We start from the raw sequence: 23326 nt of genomic DNA on the forward strand, positions 1-23326 counted from the left end.
TAGTTTTACCCCTTAAACTCAAATGTCATTTATACTTCAGTGTAACTCAAAGTGACTACATAACTTATGAGTTTTAATATTAGTCTGTTAGTACTAAATAAGACTGTATGTGTTATGATTAATAATCCAAATAAATATAATTGCTATGCCTAGGGCATGTTGTCAGATACAGCACGCACAGAGAATCTTTCAGCTTATGCCCCAATAGAAAACACATGTGCTCATATATCAGCTGTCTTTGGGGTCACATGCTATGCACATACGGACACTTATGCATACTTACATGATGTCTGCTCACTTGTACTGGAAACGTTCTGCCTTTCACGTTAACCTTGCAGTGGTGAAACGAAGAATTACAGGTGTCTAAGGAATTCCGAGAACCTCAGGGCTGGCTTTACATTACACAGTTAAACCTCTATGCAACTTCAGTTGATTGAAACCTACAAGCAACTAACTTGCAATTGAGCTGCATAATGTGAAGGGTGCTGTCACTTATTTGAAATAGTTGCAGTCAAATCCTCTCTGATGGCCCTTTATTTTACACAGAGCTCTCAGAGATTCTTTTGAGATTGCAAATTATTTAAATTATTATAGGATGGGAGACAGAGGTGCGCTCCTTAATTAGCTTTCAGTGCTTCAAGGACAGAATGAGTGCAACCATAATGGCTACTTACACATTTTCCAAGGCTGTAAAAGTTAACGGCAGTATAATGCATGAAAGATAAACACCACGCCGATCATTGCTTACAATGTAAAAATGCAAGCGGCTGATTTAGTCGAATGGAGTAAATGTATTGCGCGCAACTTTGTTTTTTAATTGCTTTCTGTAACTCACAACATGCAACTAGTTGCGTGAAAGTTTCACCGTGTAAAGCCAGCCTTAGGCCTTGTCGCAGGTTTCTTCGTCATAAATGGACTCAACACTACACTACATGGGATCAGCCTCGTCATTCAACCGACAGTGGCTGGGGTGGACGTAACCAGCGAGAGACCTGATCTGCGGTCAGCATTCACACACTTCAGCGAGTCGCAGTGAATGAGGCAGTCTGCTAGATGAATGTGTTTGGGGCATGTGCTTCAGGCCAGGCTTTATCAATGGAGTTTAATGCACTGAGTTAATGGAGTCCAGCAGGACTGAATAGAGAGATTACCAGTGGCTGCAGGAGAGCTCAGCCTCTCTCTGTTTTCTCGTTTCCTGGCCCCGCAAACCTCTTTTTCTCAATTCGCCCCATTATTCAGAGCAAGGCTGGAAGAAGGTGAGGCACCAGAGACGGGTTAATTGGTGTTAAATGCTGCCTGTTGCCGTCAGCAGTGGTGCAGTTGGCTGTTTGCATGCTAGCGAAGACTCAGTGTATCAGCTGGGATTTCAGGCAGTGAGCTGAGAGGGAAAGATTTTAGTAGCGCTTAGATGTGCTTCCAGTTCAGTAAATGTGCTGTCCTATCTGAGCCAGCTCATTCACTCATTCAGCATCATTTAAATGGCACCAACAGTATAATAGGAGGAGAAGCACTTTGAATGGTAAAACGCAAGCGTATGCAAAGTCATATTATAGACTTGCCTGGAGAAATACGGCAGTCTTTATTCTTATTTTGATCAATGATATCACAATAAGCTCTCCTGAGCGTAAATATTAAATGCATGATTCACTACAAAAGGAACATAATGTGGTTGGGATAGTGTAGTGGTTAACACCTCTGCCTTCTACACTGTAGACTGGGGTTCAATCCCCACCTGGGTAAACACCCTGCACTATACCAATAAGAGTCCTTGGGCAAGACTCCTAACACTGCCTTGGCCTACCTGTGTAAAACGATCAAATTGTAAGTCGCTCTGGATAAGAGCGTCAGCCAAATGCTGTATATGTAAACATAAGGATTAGGAACACTGCAAACTGTTGGCCACTGGAAAGAGAAAAGGCACTTTCTGTTTTTAAGGTGAAAATGTAGAAAAAAGAGACAGAAAACTACAGAAAGTGGCAAGATCTGAGATCCGTTCACTGGACAGTGTTTTGTTTTGTTTTTTTCCTTTCTTATCAAATGCGCATCATGTGTTGTGAAATCTTCAAGGCTTCTTCATGTGAAGTCTTCAAGGCCGGCCATGACCATGAAATGTTAGCTGCAGTTGCTTTGGAAGTAATTGTGATTAGTAGTTGAATTGTATTTTTTGTTGATTGCATTCATCATTCACAAGTCTAAAGGGGCCAAATTAGCTGATTATCTAATTACATGCTTCCAAATTGTTGATTAAAGGTAGGCTATATGATGATATTTATTATCATGATAAATTATATTAATTATGAACTTTGAACAACAGCATGTTGCACAAATTACAACAGCACCGCTAAGAGATGCTAGTGGGCCTGGTAGACAGAGCAAAGCTTTGAATATTTGCTGCTGATTGCTGTTGAGAAGCACTGCAGCCTTAAAAATGAATTGAAGTGAGGTCAAGCACTGACAGTTGAATTTAGAATTATCAGCCAACTGTGTTTTGCACACTGTGGAATTAGACCTCCACGTTTAACCCATCTGTGCAGTGAAACACCCACGATAGTGAACACACACACTAGAGGGCAGTGAGCACACTTGCCCGGAGTGGTGGGCAGCCCTATCCACAGTGCCTGGGGAGCAATTGGGGGTTAAGTGCCTTGCTCAAGGGCACTTCAGTCATGATCCATCAGCCAAGGGGATTGAACCGGCAACCTTCCGGTCACAGGGCTGGTTCCCTAACCTCCAGCCTACGACTGCCCCTATGGTATACCATCAAATGGTATTTGAGACCACCCCGATTATATGATATGTTTGCCTTATTGCACATTCCTGATGTTGATACGACAGAAATACGACAGATGACAGAAACAGCTCAAGCTCAAATAAACAAACAGTGCTAACAGTTCCCATCTAAAGGTGTTTTTACAGTTTTCTCTTTCGTTGTTTTTGGACGATTGATTATGTTTCTTAATGTATTGGCCAAAGAATGTTGGGGATGGAGCTGCCGGGTAGAAGGAGAAGAGGTAGACCTCAAAGAAGGTTTATGGATGTAGTGAAGGTGGACATGGAGATGGTTGGTGTGAAAGTAGAGGAGGCAGTGGATAGGGCAAGATGGAGGCAGATGATCCGCTGTGGCGACCCCTAAAGGGAGCAGCCGAAAGGAGAAGAAGAAGAAGATTATGTTTCTTAATGAATGTGTTTCTGCTTTTTTATTTCTATGCATTATATGCATTTGCTTTTTCTGAACATGTTTGTTGATGTAAAGAGTGAGCCAGGGAAAGTGTCTCTCTCTGTTCTCTGTACTTACTATATGTACGCATTCAGGTTCTCAAACAGTGACATCGAGATCACTGCAGTGAGGCCTTCTAGCTGGCTTTGCTGATCTGCTTGTGTTTTCTGGCTCACTTTACATGTAGGTTTTAAACTGATGTTGAGAGATGTTAACATTCCTCCTCATCTTGTATGAGTCATCTGTATTGATTGTAACATGACAAGATATCTTTGGAATGCCAAGCTTGTGGATCCTTAATTGACTTCATTCATGCGCAGATAATTCAGTGTCAGTGTAATATTAGTCGTTGTTTGCCAAAACAAGTGAATGTCTAGATCGTTGCTGTGTGATTCAAATGACAAATGGCTCCCTCCTTTCCTTTCTTTGTCTAAACCGATTGTTACCCAATGCTTAGTTTCTACGAAAAAAAAAAAACAACAACAGTACAGGAGCGGCCTGTTCCAGTCTCTTGTTATTTTATTTGTTTTATTTTCTTAAAATAATGCTTCTCTGTCTTTCTGGATTCTGTCCATGCACAGAGGATATATCTATTGTTGTTCTACAATTTGTGTTTTCTTTGTGCACAAGCTCAATAACATGCTTGCTTGAGCTACTATAGACCCATCAATAGCACCACGAGCCTCATAGATAATGTATGATGGCCTCCCACGTCCGAGATGGATATTCTAAAGAAAGCACAGTCAAGCATGTTGTCCCTGCAGACGATGAATGAGGACATTACAGTGAAACGCACTCAAGGACAAATATACAAAGCGAGTGAAGATATACAGCAGGATTTCTTTCCTCTTGTTCTGCTTATTCCTTGCTCTTTTGTGTCCATGAAGTCAGTCGGTCCTATAACAGATGCCCTGGAACATCTCAACTTTGGAAGTGAAAGGAATGGGAGTCCCAGACTAGCCTGCCAGCTTGTGAATCAGCATACTGTTTAGGTCCATGGACACAGTTTCACCACTGCGGTCTGTTGCACCTTTCCAGATGGTGGGCAATGGTTCAAGCTGAAATCAATAATAATGCTGTCTCTGGTGTTTTACATTTTCTACGGCCTGTGTCCTCTCTGTTCCCATCAATCACTGTGCAACATGTCACTCATTTTAAATCCTGCTTTCTCTCTCCTTGTGTTCCCTGTGTCCCCAGGAAGCAGTGAAAGAGCAGGGCCTGCACATAGATCAGAGATTTCCGAAGTATAGACCTGGCCATTTGCTGTAGTCACATGCATGCTCACTCACATCTATTCATTACAGCAGTGTCTATGGAAAAAATCAATCAGTGAGCAGTACAAGAATGGAATCTTCTAGGTCTGGCCTGAAAGGCTGGAGCCAGTTGTTTCCATCTCTCACAATTGGCAGTTAAGCTGGTTTAAATGTCCAAAAGTAATTGCTTGTCTTACAGAGTGTTTTCTTTTAATGAGTAAAATTAGTCCGGGTCATGAATCAGCTCTGATATTTTGTCTGGTTTCAGAACATTCTGAAGCAGCACAAGGTAGACCTTTATTCATCTACCTGTAGCCGTGCTTAGTTAAACTGATAAAGCCGTGCTGCATTACCTCGGTTATTAAAACAACGGTAACGATAGCCTGTAGGCCACATCACATGGTTAACGTAGGATTTAAAGGTGCGATTTATTGAACCTATATCAACTAGCAAACCATACAAAGAACAAAGTTATCCCACAAGTTTCTCACAAGAAAGAATGTTTATTCCAGTTTAAGCAGGCACAGCATGTAACCTGGTCATGCTGAAACAGGTGACTGGAGAAAGGTGATCTTGATATTGATTAGGAGGATTCTTAGACTATCAGCAGTCTGTATTTAGACCCCCTCCACCAACCCACCCTCCATGCTGTCACAAGACTATGGCTTGAATTATTTGAATACTGGAGTATTTGGAAATTCTGTTGGTATTAGTTTCTCTATTTAATATTCAGAGAGTGCCCTGCGATGGACTGGCGACCTGTCCAGGGTGTATCCTGTCTTCCGCCCAATAACTGCTGGGATAGGCTCCAGCACCTCCCCCGCGACCCTCACGGAGAAGCGGCTTGGAAAATGGATGGATGGATGGATGGATGCATGGATGGATGGATGGATATTCAGAGAGTCATATTTTTTCAAACCACACAAATTGAGCACCCAACAGTGACAGTGTAGTGATACTTCTCAGAGTAGTGTCTGGTGAGGATGACCCTAAAACCAGGGAGCTCAGAGCCTCCGACCTGTTTATTGTGTTGAGTTGTGGCAGTGGACGAGGTTGGTATGCTTTGTAATGTGTCCTTTGAGCTCGATACAAGGTCCAGGAGGACACGCGGCACCAGCTGGCCCTTCTCATTGTCAGACAAGCCTGTAGCTTCAGAAGCTTCTTAAGTATATTTTGAACTTTACAAACGTATGTAAAATTATGGCTAATTATGAATTTAAATACGTTTTCAAGGATCATTTTGAGGCTGAAGATTTGAGTACTCATTCAGAGGTAACAACAAGTATTCAAATCTTTTGCTGCATCATGTGTTCTCCATTTGTTCTCCATGCATATTTATCTATTCTTCATCTATTCTTGTTGTTATTCCCCATTCTTCTCCCACTTGAACACTCACTTTTGAGGTATCTGTGTCCAGCTTATAATCACACATGGAGAAAGCAGAGAAGGACAAAGTTGAGGTCTAATTGTTTTAAAACCATTTTAATGTCCAAGTTGATATTTATATTACTACAGCCAATTAACCAAAACCAGTGTACTTGCTACATGTTCCAGTGGTCTCTTTTATAAGCTGGTCTCTGAAATTGTTTATTGTTTATTGTCACTTTTTCGGTGCATAAATCCAAAATTCCTGTAGTTATTTTCAATCATGATTTTAAAAGCCAGTGTTTTGAGTATTGCTAACAACATAAAAGTAATGCTGCACAGTAAAAGTTCTCATAAAAGTCCCCGGTTTGCTTCAAAAGATAAATGAAATAAATACACTGATGGTCAAAAAGAATTGCTCAGATGCACATCATTCATTGATTAGGCCTGAGACAATTACTACATGATCACCTGATTGCAATCATTTTAGCCGATCACAGTAAGCTGTTCTCACCTATTTACTGCAGTTGTTAGATTTCACAGTCATATGTTCATACATTGCAACAAACAGAATGTGAGTTGGGTTGTGGCATATGTATGTAAATAAAAGCAGCAAACACATTACTTGAGATTTAATTGCCATGTTACTGCTCCTGTTTCCCCTCTTTTGTTCTCCCTCCACTGATTACCAGTCAAGTACAGGCTACAATTCAAGGTTTTATTGCTTGTATTTAAATCTCTCCATGAGAAACCAACTGTCCCGTGGTCTCAGTTGAGATCAAAAGGCATTTGAGCTTTCTCTGTGGTAGCACCCAAATTATTGAACATTATTATATATATAAAATATCTTATTTTTTAGATCATCTTCCACAATAGACACTATTAAATTCAATATAAAACCTATTTTCTTGGGCAGTTGAGTCTTAAGTCCAACAAAACTGTGTTTGCTTGGTCCTATCTTAAAAAAAACATGTTTTTCACACATTCCTTTGTTCATTTGTTCATTTTTGCTAATCATTTATTTGTATTATTTCTATTTGGTTTTTCTCTTTATGGATTGCCTTGATGTTATTGTGCAGCCTTTCGGTTGATACTTTTTATTTCTAAAAGTGCTAGATAAATAAAGGTGATTTGAGCTTGGGCCAGTATTGATCCAATATATTTTTTTTCAAACACTACTTAGCTTTAAACTGAGCTATTTTTAATTTCACTTACTTAAAGCTGCACTGTGTAAGTTTTGGGGATTTGGGGACCTCTCTGGTAGAAATGTGTAATTGCATGTAATGCGCGAAAGAATACTTTGTAACGTCATTTGTGCTTCGGCCCCCTTTTCCAAGCACATCTGATGATTGTGAGCACGATGAACAAATATCAAGTGGGAACTTAGGTAAAACTAATTCTCCGCCGCGGATGTAAGTGTATAGATCATTCTCACACTCAAATAGCAGTGTTAACCTACTGCTGGTCATTTTGTATACAGTGGCCTAACCTGCCCGGAATAAATGCCAGGTTCCTAAAATGTACCACTAGTTCAACCAAAAGGCCATACTCAAGTTTCCGCTCAACAACTGAGCTGAAAAGTTCAGCTCGTCATGTGTCACTGTTAAGAGGGCTTGTGATTAGGGGACATACAAAGCTGAAATGTTTTGAACTTTTGGACGACACCATCTGGCCAAATCTAACTAATCCATGTTGGAGGGACCTGCCAAACACACTAGCTGCACTCCTACTGGCGCTGAGGCAGGAGAAAGATTTTTGACAGTGGCTAAAAAACAGTGACCTTCCACTGTTGCCCTGTTAAACGATACAGGCAGAAGTTCAACGATGCTACTGTTTACAGTGATGACAGTGATAGAGAGGAAGGTCTGTTATCTACTGTTGTCATCATATCTTCATTGCTATAATGTTGATTTTGCACTGGAGACCTAAACATCGAGTCAGACCTTCTTTTTGAGCCTGTGTCTGTGACTTTAATACATTAAGATGTCTAATGTGTTCCAAAAAGCTCATGAAAAGGTTGACCCAACTGCTCTATGAAATGATTAGTTCAAGCTTTACAGGCTGACTCATGGCAGCACACACACACAAGCTTTTAGTGTTTTTTTTCTCCAGATTCATTTTTATTGAATGAAAATTTATGTAGTGCCTCCTTAAGAGGAGCATCTAAAAGTAGGCTTTCAATCTCAAACTATTCAAGCACTCCACCAGAGGAGGAAATACACAGGATCAGATACTTTTTTTCACCCTTCAATATCCAGTCCAGCATTCTCTGCGAGTACTGGTCCGATACTGATACCACAGTGCCATCTCTTATTTGGGCTCAAGCTGACCTGCTAAGTATTAATAGTTAGAAATCAAGATCGCTAATCAGCCCAGTTGCACACAATGAACAGAAAAAGATAAATTGTTATTTGCACTTATTTATTTGCAGATCAATTATCAGTTAATATGGCACGATCATGGCAGGCCCTGACACTGGTAAACTCATTATTTTAATGTGTTTGAAGTAATCACTTCTGTTCACCTAAAGGATCATTTTAACTGATTTTTCAAAATTTCTGCACAATTCAATTGTTGGGATGTAAACAAAGTCATTCAGAGTGGTTTGATGTGAAATGGTGCTCTACAGAGAAACTGCTACCAACTTAGATTTTCTTTACAGTGGTGTTGATAAAAGCCAGGGGTCTTGGCATATTCACCGCAAACATAGCCATTTTACTCGCTGTACAAAATGAGCAGTGAACCCACACGTCTTCTGCGTTTTTTATGTGATGCTGATGATGGTAAAATACATGTGTAAAAATAAAACTGGTGAAATTCCTCTTTAAAGGAGGGAAAAAAAGCAGAACAAGGAGCCCACTCCATTCACACTACTGAAAGTAGTGTGGTTGCTAAGGACAGTATTGTAAGGATGTGCTTAATGGCCAAGCCATTGTGCCTGCAGGCTTTTTATCCAACCAAGCCGGAGCATGTCTTTTACAGCTTATCAGATGGTTGAAGGGTGTGAATTGATTGAACAATTGAAAGTAGGCTTCAGATTGAATGGAAACCTGCACTTGTTTGGACAGCATTTACTCAGACACTCTGTTGTCAGATTCCTGTGTTTGTATTACATTTTCTTTTCCTTTTCTGGGGTATCTGTCATCATTAGAAAGAACGTCTGAGCAATTGTTTGATCAGCAGTTATCAGAACTGTGCCGCTCTCGTATTACTACAGATGGAGCTGATGAGAGTGAGAGAGAGAGAGAGAGAGAGAGAGAGAGAGTGCCTTGCCTTGGCCTACATTCTCAAAGTCTGAAAGCAGGTTACAGGTCTGGGGAGTGTGATACACTCTCAATTGGCCTGGTGATATTTTTTACGGTCCCTTGGCCCCGGAAGCCATACCCAATTCCAGGCCAGATGGAACTGGGCACTCCAATAGCCTCCTCCCTCAAGGCTGTAGACATCCAAAAAATGTGGTCCATCCCATGAATAATACCCAACAGAACTTGTAGGACTTGACAGAGTGACGCTTGTCATGGAAAACAGGTATATGAGTGTGTGTTCCATTTATTCTTGGCTTTTACGCCACTTCTGGTAGCGGTACATACTTGTCCTTACTCCAGAGTAAATCCAGAGATACGGGTTTAGTCGTCTGCAGAGGTGTTTTTGCGTTCTTGATTGTAAAGACGTAGTGCTGGGTGATGTATCATCTAAACTGGTATATCAGTGTTGGTGTTGCACGACATTAATCTGTAGTTTTAGGGCTATTTTATATGAGAGAAGTTAAATGCTGGGAGCTCCAAAAGACACAGTCTATCATATTATAACCACACAATTTGAGTCACTCTTGGCCTTGAAAGGGTTAACATTGGTCAGGTTCTAGATATCCCAGGAGTCTGTACGTGAATAATTCAAAGGTGTCGATCTCATTTCACCAGCAGCATGGCGTTCGTGCTCCACAAAGCAAACACACACACACACACACACACACACACACACACACACACGCACGTACAAATCCACCAAATAGACACTTGCCACACAGCTCTCACACATCATGCACAATGCCTCATTGTTACAGGAAATTGAAGGAATGCATTACAGGGCTTGCAGTACATCTAGTGTTCAGCTGACCCCGGGACGGCCCATGCCCAGCTCAGCTCAGGACAGGCCAGAGGCAGCGCAGCAGGGGACAGGGAGCGGTGCGGCGGAGGCGGGAAGCCATGCAGCACGTAGGGTGTGGAAAAGGAAAATGTGATAAATTTGTTTCTCCCATCAGGAACACTGATTTATGGTTCCTGGTTACAAAAGCACAAACAGAAGCAGCATGGACACAGTGGAATTCTGAAGCGGACAGAGGAAAGCTCTGTTCCCACCCGCCCCCTGGCTGTACAGAGACAATTCCGTGTCCAAAACCTCCAGTTTTTCCTTCAGTGGCAGTTAGAAACTTGCTGAGTAAGGGGGAAAGAAGTCTTGGGTCGGATTTGCATCTCCGTCCAAATGCCTTCAACCTCAGAGTGAAATTCGAGTCTCTGCTTAGACTCGCTCCCAAAAATCAGAATGAACCGCTCAATGCTGTTCTTTTGTGGGAACAAATCATGCTTTATGTCAGGAGCCTCAGAGGATTAGCCCCAAATGTCACCATTGTTATCCTGTACATGATTAGGCTTGGGTACATTGTGCATTACTATCACATCACCCATTAGCTTAAAGTTCTGGTGATCACAAGTTTCCTCTTTCTGATGTAGTCAAACCACAGAGACGTGTGGTGTCTGAAATTTGTTTCCTAAGTTTTGCAGAGGAGCTTCAAGGCTAATGTCGCTAACAGGAATTTGAAGCTCTCATCCCATTAGCCAGCATCGCCTAAAATAGGGATTGCTAATGCTAATTAACCAATTTAACTGTTAACTGACGAATGCAGAAATGTTTGTTTAATGCTTTTGGTTAAAACGTTTATTTAATTTCCAAAAACATTTGATATTTGAATAGACATTTATTTGATTTAATTTGACGACTGTGTGCGTGAGGGTGCGAGAGTCCACCTTACTACAGTAGCCCTACTTGGCAGTGTGCAGCTCTGGGTTTTCTGGATGACTCTCAAGTCCTGCCACTTGGAGTCGGTGGTGTTAACACCTCAACTTAATTTTAAACAATTACGTGAAGTAGGCAAACAACTGGCTCTTTTTCTATACATCATGATAGCTAATGGTTAGCTTATGTAATATATCCCATGGTAAAGAAGCGACAAAGGCAAAGAGGTGTAACCTACTGATTCTTGTTGCTTGTTCTTTAATCTGCCTGGCCCTGGTCAGGTTTGTTAACTTGGGCTAATAATATGTGGTCAGCATAAGGATGTACTTTGTTATTGGCATATCTGCATAATCAGGCTGTTTATTTTCATTCAGTAAAGTCTAAAGCCTTTATTTAAAGCACAAAACTGTGTTTGATGTTTTCATGTGGTCTTATTTTTACGGCATTTGGCAGTCGCTTTTATCCAGAGCTTCCTTTTTTACACTGGAAGGCGAAGGTGGTGTTGGGAGTCTTGCCCAAGGACTCTTATTGGTATAGTGTAGGGTATTTACCCAGGCGGGGATTGAACCCCAGTGTACACTAACCAACCACAGTCTAATGACTAATCACCATCTAATCGCTGTCAGTTATCGGTTTAAGGAATCAGCCAAAATGTGTGTCCCTGCACTGTTAGAAATAAAGGTACTTTGCAGGTACACTTTCCGTTGATCAAGGTACAAACAATGTAAATGTACCCTCAAAGGTACAACAGCGGTTTAAAGGTCCAACTGTGTACTTTATGTAAGTTTCTCCCAGTGGAAAAGTACATTTATGCACCTTTTCATAACCTACTGTTTTAAAACAGAGCAATAAAATAAAAAGCATGGAGACAAGACAGGGTGTCAATACAATCAATACAACTTAGAAAATATAATTTCAATGGATTATGGTGCAGTTATGTTCCCATACTAAAAGTACTGAGATGTACCTTTGAAGGTACCACCCCAGTGACAAGAGGGGTGCTGACCCAGTGACAGTTTCATTTTACTTTTTTTATGAGATTGTAGTCTAAATCATCATGCACGTGCCTTAAACCGCTGTTATCTCAAATAGACATTAGTATGTGGTTTTTCATAAGGACTGACCAACAGCTAATAATATAGACTGATATTAGTGATGCACATTAATATACCTGACAGTATATGAACAGCAGGGCTACAGTCGGGGTCTGGGCTTCAATCTGACTGTTGGTACACTGTTGGCACCTACTGGATGTTTTGAATTGCAGTGACAAATTTACATAAAAAAAGTTAAAATTATTGTATTAAAGTTGATTTTGAGAGAAAATATTAACAAATATTCAAAGCCTGCAAATTGCTGTTTATGCAAGCTTGAATATTAGTAGATATCAGTTATCAGAATTTTTAGCCCCTAAATTAGGTATCAATATTAGCCACAACATTTTCGCATCAGTCAGGCTGTAGTTTCTGACACTGTATGAAATACTATAGAGAAAATGCAGAAGTATGTACAAATAGTGTATTATTTCAGTTAATTAAAAAAAAAGATTTGTGAGTTTGAACGAAAGCAGCACTGCCTCCCAGACAGAGACTGATGTGGTTCAAGAGCGTTGCTATTTTGAACAGGATCAGGAGCTAGTAGTAGCACGTAATTCAGCTCAAAAGGAAATGTCAGTAAGCCTCACAGCAATGACTAAGAATTAGCATGGTGAAATACAGACGCATGCTCTTTCGGCCAGTTTGTTGAGGTGAGGCCTGTTATTCTCGTTTTACTGGAGGTCATCATACATACACATTTCCCACACAGGAAAGGTGAAGGCGAGGGGAGCGCGCCTCTGGGGCCTGTTTCAGTGCCTCTGTCTCTGAGACTGATTACATCAGTCAGACTCCTCCCAGCCAAGACCAACCTGTCCAACCTCAACAAACACAGATGGTGAGAAGGTCAGCACTTCTCTGACTCATCAGATTTTATCTGTTGCTGTAAAAGCTTAATTCAGCCATGTACAAGTCGGTGTCAATGGTAAATTACAATTGATTGGCTTATAAAATGTGAGTGTTAAGTCTTGAGCTTAGTAAAACATTCTCAGTCTCTCAGTGGTTTGTTTTTGTGAATATCACAGCAGTTTGTGATGCCTCAGACAATTGTCCTGTTCTTTCCGTTCTTTTCCCTTTACTTAGCAGGTAGTGGAGAGGATGGTCATACTGATTCATATCCTTGATCAAACTTACAGTGGTGTTTCCTGTGTATTTTTAGATTAGGAAAATGTAGAGGAATTCCCTGAAATCAGGTTATTTTGATGGCCCTTTTATGCACCATGCCCATGGTGGCTCACTTGTTTCTCTGTACAGCTCACAAACAATACACTGCCATATGCTAGACTTAGTCAGAATACAGTATTATACAGCCATAGGCAAAGGTTTGGGCATCCAGTTCCAATGACAAAGTACAAACTCATCTTCTACAGTGAGCACACTTTTAATGCAGAATTACTGTTTGTTTGCTGTATTTAACACGGTGGGCAAAAAGTCGTCCGTCTAAAGGTTCTGGCAAATTTAATATTTTAGGTTTTATTTTTTCCAATTCTGGAAAAATAAATGGTAATTAAATACACTGCACACTGAAATTAGCAGAAAATTAACATGTGTACTTATTTTTACTTAGAAAATCAATAAAACGCAAGGTGCTCAAACTTTTGCATATATCAACCAGATAACATTTGTTTTTACTAAAGAAGAACTTGATTGAAAAGCCTTTTTACTTGCATGCAAGTAAAGTGTTCAGTTGCTTGTTAACACAAATAGCTAATCAGCCAATCACACGGCCGCAAATCAATGCATTTAGGCATGTAGAGGTGGTCAAGACAACCTGCTGAAGTGCAGACCGAGCATCAGAATGGGGAAGAAAGGGGATTTAAGGGACTTTGAATGTGGCGTGGTTGTTGGTGTCAGACGGAGGAACGTTTCCAACACCTTGTTGAAAGTGTGACACGAAGAATTAAGGCAGTTCTGAAGGCAAAAGGGGATCCAGCCTTTTACTAGCAAGGGGTACCTAATAAAGTGACCAGTGAGTGTATATATGGGAAAGAAAACTGTATTTAATTATTTTCTTTGTTTCAGCCAAAATATTTCATTCATTCAGTGTTTCTTCTGAAATCCACAGTATTAACAGCAAGTTTGTCCCTCTTTGCTGCCATAGCAGCCTCTGCACAGGAAAGGCTTTACACTAGCAGTTGGAGATTTGGTTGCATTCAGCCAACAAAGCATTAGTAAGGTCAGCAACTAATGTTGGATAATTAGTTCTGGACCACAAACACCACTCCAACTCATGCCAGAGGTATTGGATGGAGCTCCATCACTCCAGTTCCACTGCTCCACAGCCCACTGCTAGGGAGCTTTATAAACCTCATCTCTTGGTTGTGGCCATGGTGAGATTAGGCTCATAAGCTGTGTACAAGCTGTGTGTGTGCCATTGAACTCCTTTGTCAGCAATGGATGCACCATAATTCACTCATAAGAAGAGGCGTCTGGATACTTTTGTGGATTTCACTGAGAAGAACACTCTAAAGGAGGTGATCAGGAAGAGTCCATTCCATGTTTTGGGGGCTTGCTTATGAACAAACAGACGAATGGAGTGGAACAGTTAGCAGCCGTCTTGGCAGACACGCTGGTCTCCCCGCGGCTCTGATGCGTAATGACAACCAGCTGTGGAGTTTCTCATGTTTATCTTTGTGGCCCCACAGGCCTTTCCGTGTCTGGATCCAAGATGGAGGCCAAGCCCCCCCCAACCGAGTCCGACCCCCCCCCCGTCCTTCCTGGATTTAGGCAGTCTGTGCTGAACCTGTTTCTCTTTCAGTGCTTTTCTCCATTAAGAGTTTATCCTCACACTGGCAACTGTTCAGAGTGTTTCTGAGCCACTATGCTGGAAATGAGGGGATTTGATTTACTGCCATTTCTTAATGGCCCAGGATGCCTCAGCATTTGGGTTTAGGCCAAACCGTTCACCTCTTGAAGGGAGGGGTTTGATTCTCCTTGGTCAATGTCCATCCTGTGTTTTTCCTTTCTTTATTCATTCTCTATGGCAGTCTGTAATTTTCCTTCTCATAAAGGAAGGAGTTACATAACTGCATAAAACATTGAGTTTAAAAAGATTTACTGCCCTGTAAAGCCTGCTTATTTAAAAATGTTAAAAAGTTCACAGTGGTGGGCCAAGACGCATTACAGCTCAGCAGAAGTGGAAGCATTGTTCTGAGTGTACTGCACATTGGGAGAGTTTTAAATCGCACAGAATGTAACCCAATGCAACCTACTTTTCTGACCTATATGTATGTGATGTTCAGTGCTCTCAATACAGGCTTCTAGGTGCCGGCTTCTTCTCTGCAACTGTCTTGATAGTTTGCTTAGGTAGTGTCTCAGAACAGAAACTGTCCTGACTCAGCATTTGATTGTGATATTAGATACAAGGCAACAGTATTCAGCATCCGACTGTCTCTTGAAGCGATAGTGAAGAATTAAATGTACAACACGGCGCCCTCACCCAAGGGTAGGTCATTTGAAAAATGGTTACACTGTATGACATTTGTTTGTGTAGTAGTGTACCTAGAAACAGTATCAAGCCTGAATTATGTTTGTACTTTGTCTATTTTTATGCTGACTAATTGTAATATTTGATTATCCATAACAGTTCTGGTCGGATATCTGGTTAACATCGGTGAAGTAAAAGAAACAACAAAAAGAGAAAAAAAAAAACTTTGGTCAAAATTAGCCTTGACCTGTATTTTTTAATGATGCCAGTGGACGCTAAGATATGAAAATGTTTTCTTATTTAAAAATGTCAGTGGGAAAGCAGCAGGTTTTCATGTTGGGTGAGGAAAGGAAGCTGTCTTTTCAGAGGAGCTAATGAGCTAACACTGACTGGCCCAGTGTTGAATGATGAGTGTTACGCTCTATGCGAGGTCTTTTGGTCCCAACTGGTCAGTTTGTCAGAGAAAATATGTTTCTTGACCTACACAGGGTGTTTCTTACCTTCCACCCAGTGACTACTGGCATAGGCTTCAACACCCCCATGACCCAGAAGCATAACCAGCTTAAACAATGTGTGTGTGTGTGTGTGTGTGTGTGTGTGTGCGTGTGTGTGTGCGTGTGTGTGTGCGTGTGTGTGTGTGTGTGTGTACAAATGTCTTAATTCTACAAAGCTCTAATCAGTCATTTGGGCATGAGTTTGTTAATAGCATAAACCCCACCCACCCCTCCCTTTTTGGAGGCACTGCATAGTTTTGATCACTGACTGTGTGTTCACTGTGTGCTGTGAGCGTCCTGACCAATCACATTTCAGTTGGTCTTATTGATCAAGATACTTGCGTTATCTAACAAATAAATGATGCAGACCAGTCTTCAAGCACGGCATATGGCTGATTCACAAGTGCATTTATAATGTAGTGCAAGTAGGAAAGCAAGAACACAAGACACACTTAGTGACATAGTTTTGATCACTGACAGTGGCAATGAGAGACCCTCTGAAAAGGCGTGAAAAGTGTTGGCAGTTTGTTTTTGCACTAAATTACATTTTAACATTTAAAACGCTCCTCTTGCTTTGGATTTTAACTTTAAAACATTCCTCTAACATGGCAAAGAAAACGGCTGCTGCTGATGGCTCTGCTCTTTTAGATGAGGTGGAGTCTTTCTGAAGTGCAGCGCCGCATTTGGTCCTGAGTCATCCGCATAGACTGAGTCAGACCCCATGCAGAGAGAGCCTCCTGAACAGCTCTGCTTCTCTTCAGCAGGCTTGTACACAAATGCACACTGATGTGTAGGAACAATGCTTCAACAAAAGGACACTGTCTGCCTTTTGCTGGTCCTTTCTCATGGTCAGTGTTCCTTCATGGAAGGGTTGTGTGCGTGTCTCGCCTGGTTTCCTGTTATGGATTAGAAAAAAGTTGAAAAAGTATGTGAAATGAAACAGAAAGCAGTAATTCATGAATCCACTTTGGCTTGTATTTAAATGAATACAGTACAAAAACATTGAATGTTGTACAGTTTTGTGGGCTGGAGGTGGGCTGGAGGTTAGGGAACCGGCCCTGTGACTGGAAGGTCACCAGTTCGATCCCCAGAGCTGACGGTATGTGACTGAGGTGTTGAGCAAGACACCTAACCCCCAACTGCTCCCCAAGCGCTGTGGATAGGGCCGCCCACCGCTCTGAGCAAGTGTGCTCCCTGCCCCCTAGTGTGTGTGCTCACTAGTGTGTATGTGGTGTTGCACTTCACGGATGGGTTAAATGCAGAGGTGTAATTTCCCCGTTGTGGGACTAAAAAATTCTGAAATTGAGCTTCAAGGAAATATACAGTCCTTAATGAGTAAGGATGGGTTGAAGCTCACCTTGGCAAAAAATGCATGAGCAACTAATTCAACAGTTTAAGAACGACGTTCTTCAAGGAGCGATTGTATGGCTTTTAAGTATTTCACGCTCTACAATGTATATCATTATCAAAAAGCTTCAAGAAATTTTTGTTCAAAAAATGCTGGATCCGAGTTCATCCAAAATGAGCTGATGCACAGTGAAAACATGTATAGTGATCTGACAAGTCAACATGTCAGATTGTTTTTAGAAATAATGGACATTGTGTTCTGTGGGCCAAAGAAGAAAGGACCACCCATATTATTACCAGTGTAAAGTTGAAAAGTCAGTGTTTGTTGTGGTATTGGTTGTGGGGCGTGTGTGTTGGGGGCAGGTGGTGGAAGGTGTGTCTTAGGGGTAACTTGCACCTTTGTTAAGGTGCTATATAATCACATTTTAGACATTTAGACATATTTTTAGGAATGTTCGTGTTTATATCAGCATGGCAACACCAAGGAAATTTCTGTATGTGTTACAACAGCATGGCTGCATATTCAGAGAGTGCAGCTGCTAGACGGTCCTGTCTGTCTCCTGTTAAAAATATGGGGTGCTTTATGAAATGCAAAATTTGATTTCTGCTTATTTTTGCTAATGGGAATATGTGATCACTGTGTTTTGTGTTACATGACTCAAGTCTGCGCGCAGAAGTTAGACAAACAAAGCTTAAAACATTAAGACATTAAGATAACTTTATTTACTTTATATGTTCCCATTTTTATCATTTAGTAAATATTTCAACTTGAAACATAACTCTGAATATTACGTATCACTGGGTTCACTTGTTAGCTCACGAGCAGCCTGCCTAGCTGCTTCTTAAACAAAACCAGGTTCTTAAGGTCATCATCAAAGCATATCCAGTAGAATTATTATTACAATCACAATATAAAAGAACACAATTGCAACAAAATCATAACAGTAGTACTGTGTCCATATAATTCTTCTTCCCTCTGCTTTCTTTGGATGATATTTGGCTCGGTGCTCTACTCAAACGGTTGCCTTCTACACTGTGTGCGCTGCCATGCCATGTGTACTATATGTGTACTATATGTAGACTTCATGTAAATATACTACGTAAACGCGTGCATGCGAATATGTGTGGGACTGAGAGAAAGAGAGAGGTCTTGATATTTTCTCAGCTCTCAGCTAAGAGAAAAATATCATGCCTTGCTGTTTCAGAAGGCAGAAACAGCGGGGGGGGGGTGGGGGACAACAAAAGTGTGTAGGAGGTGGCACAGACCAAAATACCTACAGAGATCTAGAGAGCATCCAATAACGTCCAGTGAGCTCTCCAGAATTTTGAGTGAGGCCATCAAATACAGATGGGTAAACCAACATAAAGTCACTTAGAAATGGGTTAAATATATTCTCTGCAGTGTGAAGGGTGCAGGAGGGATGGAACACTGTACTTCCAAAATATATTCTCTCCATTGGTGTTTTGATGATGGAGAGTGCTAACTAACACGTCAGTCCAACATCTCCCATAGGTGTTCTGTTAGGTTGCAATCTGGTGACTGCAAAGCCCATAGAATATGAATTATGTCATTTTTATACACAATAAACCATTTGGAGACTCACTGTGTTCTTTTTATGTTTTTATGTTTTTATGTTGCACCTTCATGCCGAAGCAAATTCCTAGTCTGTGCATCCTGTTCATTGACAATGGCAATAAAACTTCTTCTGATTCTGATTCTGATTCTATAAAGCATACAAGATAGAAAGCATAAATATAAGACCATCTCTGTCAGGATGGATATTATAGGATGAAGGTGATCAGTAAAAAATCTTTGTGTTGATTTGCAGTGCAGTCCCAGCCCTGCTCCTTAAGTACCCCACCCTGCACGTTTTTGTGCTTTGCCCCTTCTGAGATGTCTGCTTCAACACTGCATACACTGATCAGTTGAATCAGATATGTTGGGACAGGGAAAACGCTAAAATGTGCAGGGCAGGGGAACTCCAGGAACAGGGTTGGGAACCACTGCTCGCAGGGGTCAGAGGGACCAATACCATGCCAGCAAAATTAACTTCACAGCATAATAGAGCACCTGGACCCCTCACTGTGGGGATCCAACATTCAAGCCTGTGCTGTTGTCTTTTGTGCACACCACACATGCACTCGCCCACTCGTGGAGAACAGTGAAGGATGACTCATCTGACCAAAGTCAAGGTCAGCTGGGCCTGCTTAGCATTTTCCATACAATCCACAGAGCATGGTAGGATGCCAACTGCTGAAATGTATAATTCAGTCCACCTGTCTGTGAGCATCCTCACTCATGTTTCTCTGTTTGTTTATTCAGGGTTTTTCTTTAATTTCTTCTCTCGTGACATACTTACTTATTTACTCAAGTATAACGTTAAATGACCCTCACTGACTAAAATGTTCTAGCCTATGGAATTTCCATGCTGTGTTTAAAATGGTCTCTTAATCACTCTTCTCTGCACTGAAAATGGAGAGCACTATATAGAATACCGGTATAATAAGGAACACAACTCAGGATTCAAGTATTTATTTCGTACACCATTACATGGGTTTGGGGGGGCACAGTGGCGCGATGGGTAGTGCTGTCACCTCACAGAGGGAGGAGGGCCTGGGTTCGGTTCCCCGGCCGGGCGACCGGGTCCTCTCTGTGTGGAGTTTGCGTGTTCTCCCAGTGTCTGCGTGGGTTTCCTTCGGGTTCTTCGGTTTCCTCCCACGGTCCAAAAGACATGCAGTCAGGCCAATTCGACATGTTACATTTTGTGTGTGTGTGTGTGTTTCTGTTTCTGAAGTGATTATATATAGGATAATCTGCTTGCATAAGAAAGGAGAAAGTCAAAGAAAAAAGAAGAAAATTTGTAACGTTGTAAAGTTGCTGGTGATCTGAGAACCATGGGCTGGCCACTCCACAGTCCAGACCTCAACATCATTGAATGTGTTTCGGATTACTTGGATTGTGAGAAACAGAAAACACAACCAACTTCCAAGACTGAACTTTGGAGCTGAAAAGTATCCCTGTAGATTTCTTTGAAAAACTCTACCTTGTCTCCTGTAATAAAAGTTAAGGCTGGACATTTTTCCTTTTTCCAAGTAAACAACTGCCCACCTGTGTGTGAGAGAATGTGTATGTCTGTTTGTCTGCCCTACGATGGACTGGCGACCTGTCCAAGGTGTATCCCGCCCAATGACCGCTGGGATAGGCTCCAGCACCCCCCCGTGACCCTGAGCGAGCAGCGGCTTAGAAAATGTGTGTGTGTGTGTGTGTGTGTGTGTGTGTGTGTGTGTTACGTGGGTTTGTTCATCTCCCTGCAACAGCAACATTTGGCTTTGTGCATTGTAAGCATTCTGAGTTGACTGGGGCATGTCAGAGAGTTTATAATGAGGAGAATTGCCATTCAGCAATGTCTTCTGGATTGGTCAGGCACAAGAGGGTGTTGCTGACAGAGTATAAAATGAATGTCTTCCTATGGAGCATTCACGCAGAATTTTAGTTTATAAATGTTTTAGCATTTTTAGACAGAAAATTGGACGAACTTTCTTAACACAACTGCAGTAATAGGACTTTTTAACACTGTGTCATTTACATTCATGGCATCACTGAGTATGAAACACTTTATACCTTAGTCAGTGAGCCAATCAGCTAACCAGCTATTGAGCGCTCAGTAGCAGTAATGCTCATGTCCTACTGCCCAAAACCTCTTTTCTATAGAAAAACAGAACAATATTGGCAAGTTCTCTTTGACTTTTTTTAATGGAATACATGCTCCTACTCTCCAAAGTTAAGGGAAGTTTATGCATAAATCCCCATTCATTAAGGATTTGCCTGTGGGCACCCTCTAGCTTTTTGCGGTCAGATTTTTTAATATAATGGGAGAAATAGGAAGTGGTCAGGTTCCCCATATCTCTGGATGTATTTGTACAGAACCTATTGCAGTGCGCTGTGGGACTGAATGAGTGCGCTGAATATTTTCCACTATGTTTTCTGCCACAGAATAACAGACTTCAAAAATATATGGTAAAAAGATAAGATAATCCTTTATTAGTCCCACAGCAGGGAAATTCACAGTATTACAGCAGCAGCAGAGTAACAGGAGTAAGGCACTCAGTAATAGAAATGGGAAACAGTATAAATATTATAAACAATTATAAATAATAAAAATTAAAGTTTAAATCTCTAGACTATTTACGACAAAATAAGAATAATAATAAAATAAGAGTTGCATAAGATCTGTATTGCACTTATGAACATATTGCACAATGAAAAATATTTGCATTCTATATGTGTATATTGTGTGTATATTGTGTGTGTGTGTATATTGTATGTGTGTATATTGTGTGTGTGTGGTCTACTGGGAGCAGTGCTGGTTGAATAGTCTCACAGCAGCAGGAAGGAAGGACCTGCGATAGCGCTCCTTCACACACTTGGGGTGAAGGAGCCGGTCACTGAAGGAACTGCCCAGTGCTGCCAGAGTCTCACGCATGGGGTGGGAGTCGTTCTCCAGCTTGTTTAGCATCCTCCTCTCTCCCACCGCCTGCACTGGGTCTAGAGGAGTTCCCAGGACCGAGCCGGCCCTTCTGATCAGTTTGTCCAGTTTCTTCCTGTCTGCAGTGGAGATGCTGCCGTCCCAGCAGACCACTCCATAGAAGATGGCTGATGCCACCACTGTATCAAAAAAGGTCCTCAGGAGTGGCCCCTGCACTCCAAACGACCTCAATCTCCTGAGCACTGGAGAAATCAAAGAACATGGTCTCACAGACCACAGTTTTGATTTTTATCTAAGAGGACTAGTAGGACCTGGTGTGCTCTAAGATAAAGCTTACATCTATGTCCTGTATGTCTCTCCCTTGCAGGAGATTCAGGCTCAAGTGCAGTCTTCTCCAACAGAAGTGTCCGAGCTGGCCCCCAGGCTGTGTTACCTGGTACGAGCCAAGACGGGCTATGGATTCAACCTTCACAGCGAGAAATCCAGACCAGGCCAGTACATCCGCTCTCTGGACCCTGGCTCCCCGGCTGACCGTGCTGGCCTCAGACCACAGGACAGGCTCATAGAGGTAAGAGAAGAAGAGCGTGATGGTGATGATGATGATGACTGCCTTGTGGGTTTGCATGTTAAAGTCCACTTAATTATTTGCAGCATTTTGCAGAGTATGGTAGGTTACTGTGGACAGTAATTTGACCATGGTTCCCTAAATGCAGTTACAAAAAGCAAAAAACTCAATATGAAATACACTCACAGTCACAGTCAGACTGCAGAGCGTATTCCACTCAAAATTACATCATATTATATTACATTTAGCTGGTGGACTCACTGGCATATGTACCGTCATCTACTTTCTGTCTTTCTACTCCACAAAAAAGCACAATAAGTTCTAGTTTCTTTAGTGCACTCATTTAGTGTGAAGTATGATGTGGTGTCCAAGTTCACCACCTGCCCGTAAAGATCCGCTTCATTCACAGTTCACAGTTTTGTTTAGCTGCTGTCTGCAAGCCACGTTTTTTGTAGAGCACTTTCATGAATTCCTCAGTCAAGGGTATTTGTAGATTAAGCTGTAAAAATGTAAAATATGCTCTTTCAGAGAAGGGACTGGAAGGGAGAATTTGTGGTAATGCATTATAATTCATGGAACTGAAGTGCTGAAGTGTAATTTTAAAGTCATTAACTGCCCATTGGCATCTGTTAGTGAGTGCAAGTCAGCAGGTTTTCAAGCAAACGTGTCAAAAGCGTAAAAAATTGTGGTAAACCATCAGAAATATTGTGAGCCCACTTGACATCTCTTAGAGTTACAGGATAGCTGATGTTTGAGAGGAGAGCCATGCCTGAAGCTCCTCCATCTTGCTATAAATTATCATGTCTTTTTTCCTTTTCTGTTCTCCACACCTCCCCATCTCCTCCTCGGTCTCGTCTAAGTTCATCAAGGAGGGGTCTGGCCTGTCCTGAGTAAGGCATAAATTCTACTATAAAATGCTTGAACATGAACCTCAGTTCATCCTATCAGTGCCATCTATGTGGCTAACAGAATTCCAGGCATTACAGCTACAGGCCAACTACATGCACAAAAGGAGGGAGTCTTAATGGAAAATGAGGGAGGTGTGTGGGGATGTGCTGGGAAGA

General features: G+C 41.6%; 1 protein-coding gene across 1 annotated transcript in view; it reads left to right on the forward strand.

Annotated features, from left to right (window-relative positions):
- LOC108412261 (Na(+)/H(+) exchange regulatory cofactor NHE-RF2) overlaps positions 1-23326 on the forward strand; it is a 74299-nt gene that overhangs the window by 37779 nt on the left and 13194 nt on the right. The window contains exon 3 of the mRNA XM_017684211.2: positions 22065-22265. Within this exon, the coding sequence (XP_017539700.1) occupies positions 22065-22265 (201 nt within the window). The remainder of the gene's footprint in view (positions 1-22064; positions 22266-23326) is intronic.

The sequence above is a fragment of the Pygocentrus nattereri genome, chromosome 14 (genome assembly GCF_015220715.1).
Source record: "Pygocentrus nattereri isolate fPygNat1 chromosome 14, fPygNat1.pri, whole genome shotgun sequence".
Lineage (NCBI taxonomy): Eukaryota > Metazoa > Chordata > Actinopteri > Characiformes > Serrasalmidae > Pygocentrus > Pygocentrus nattereri.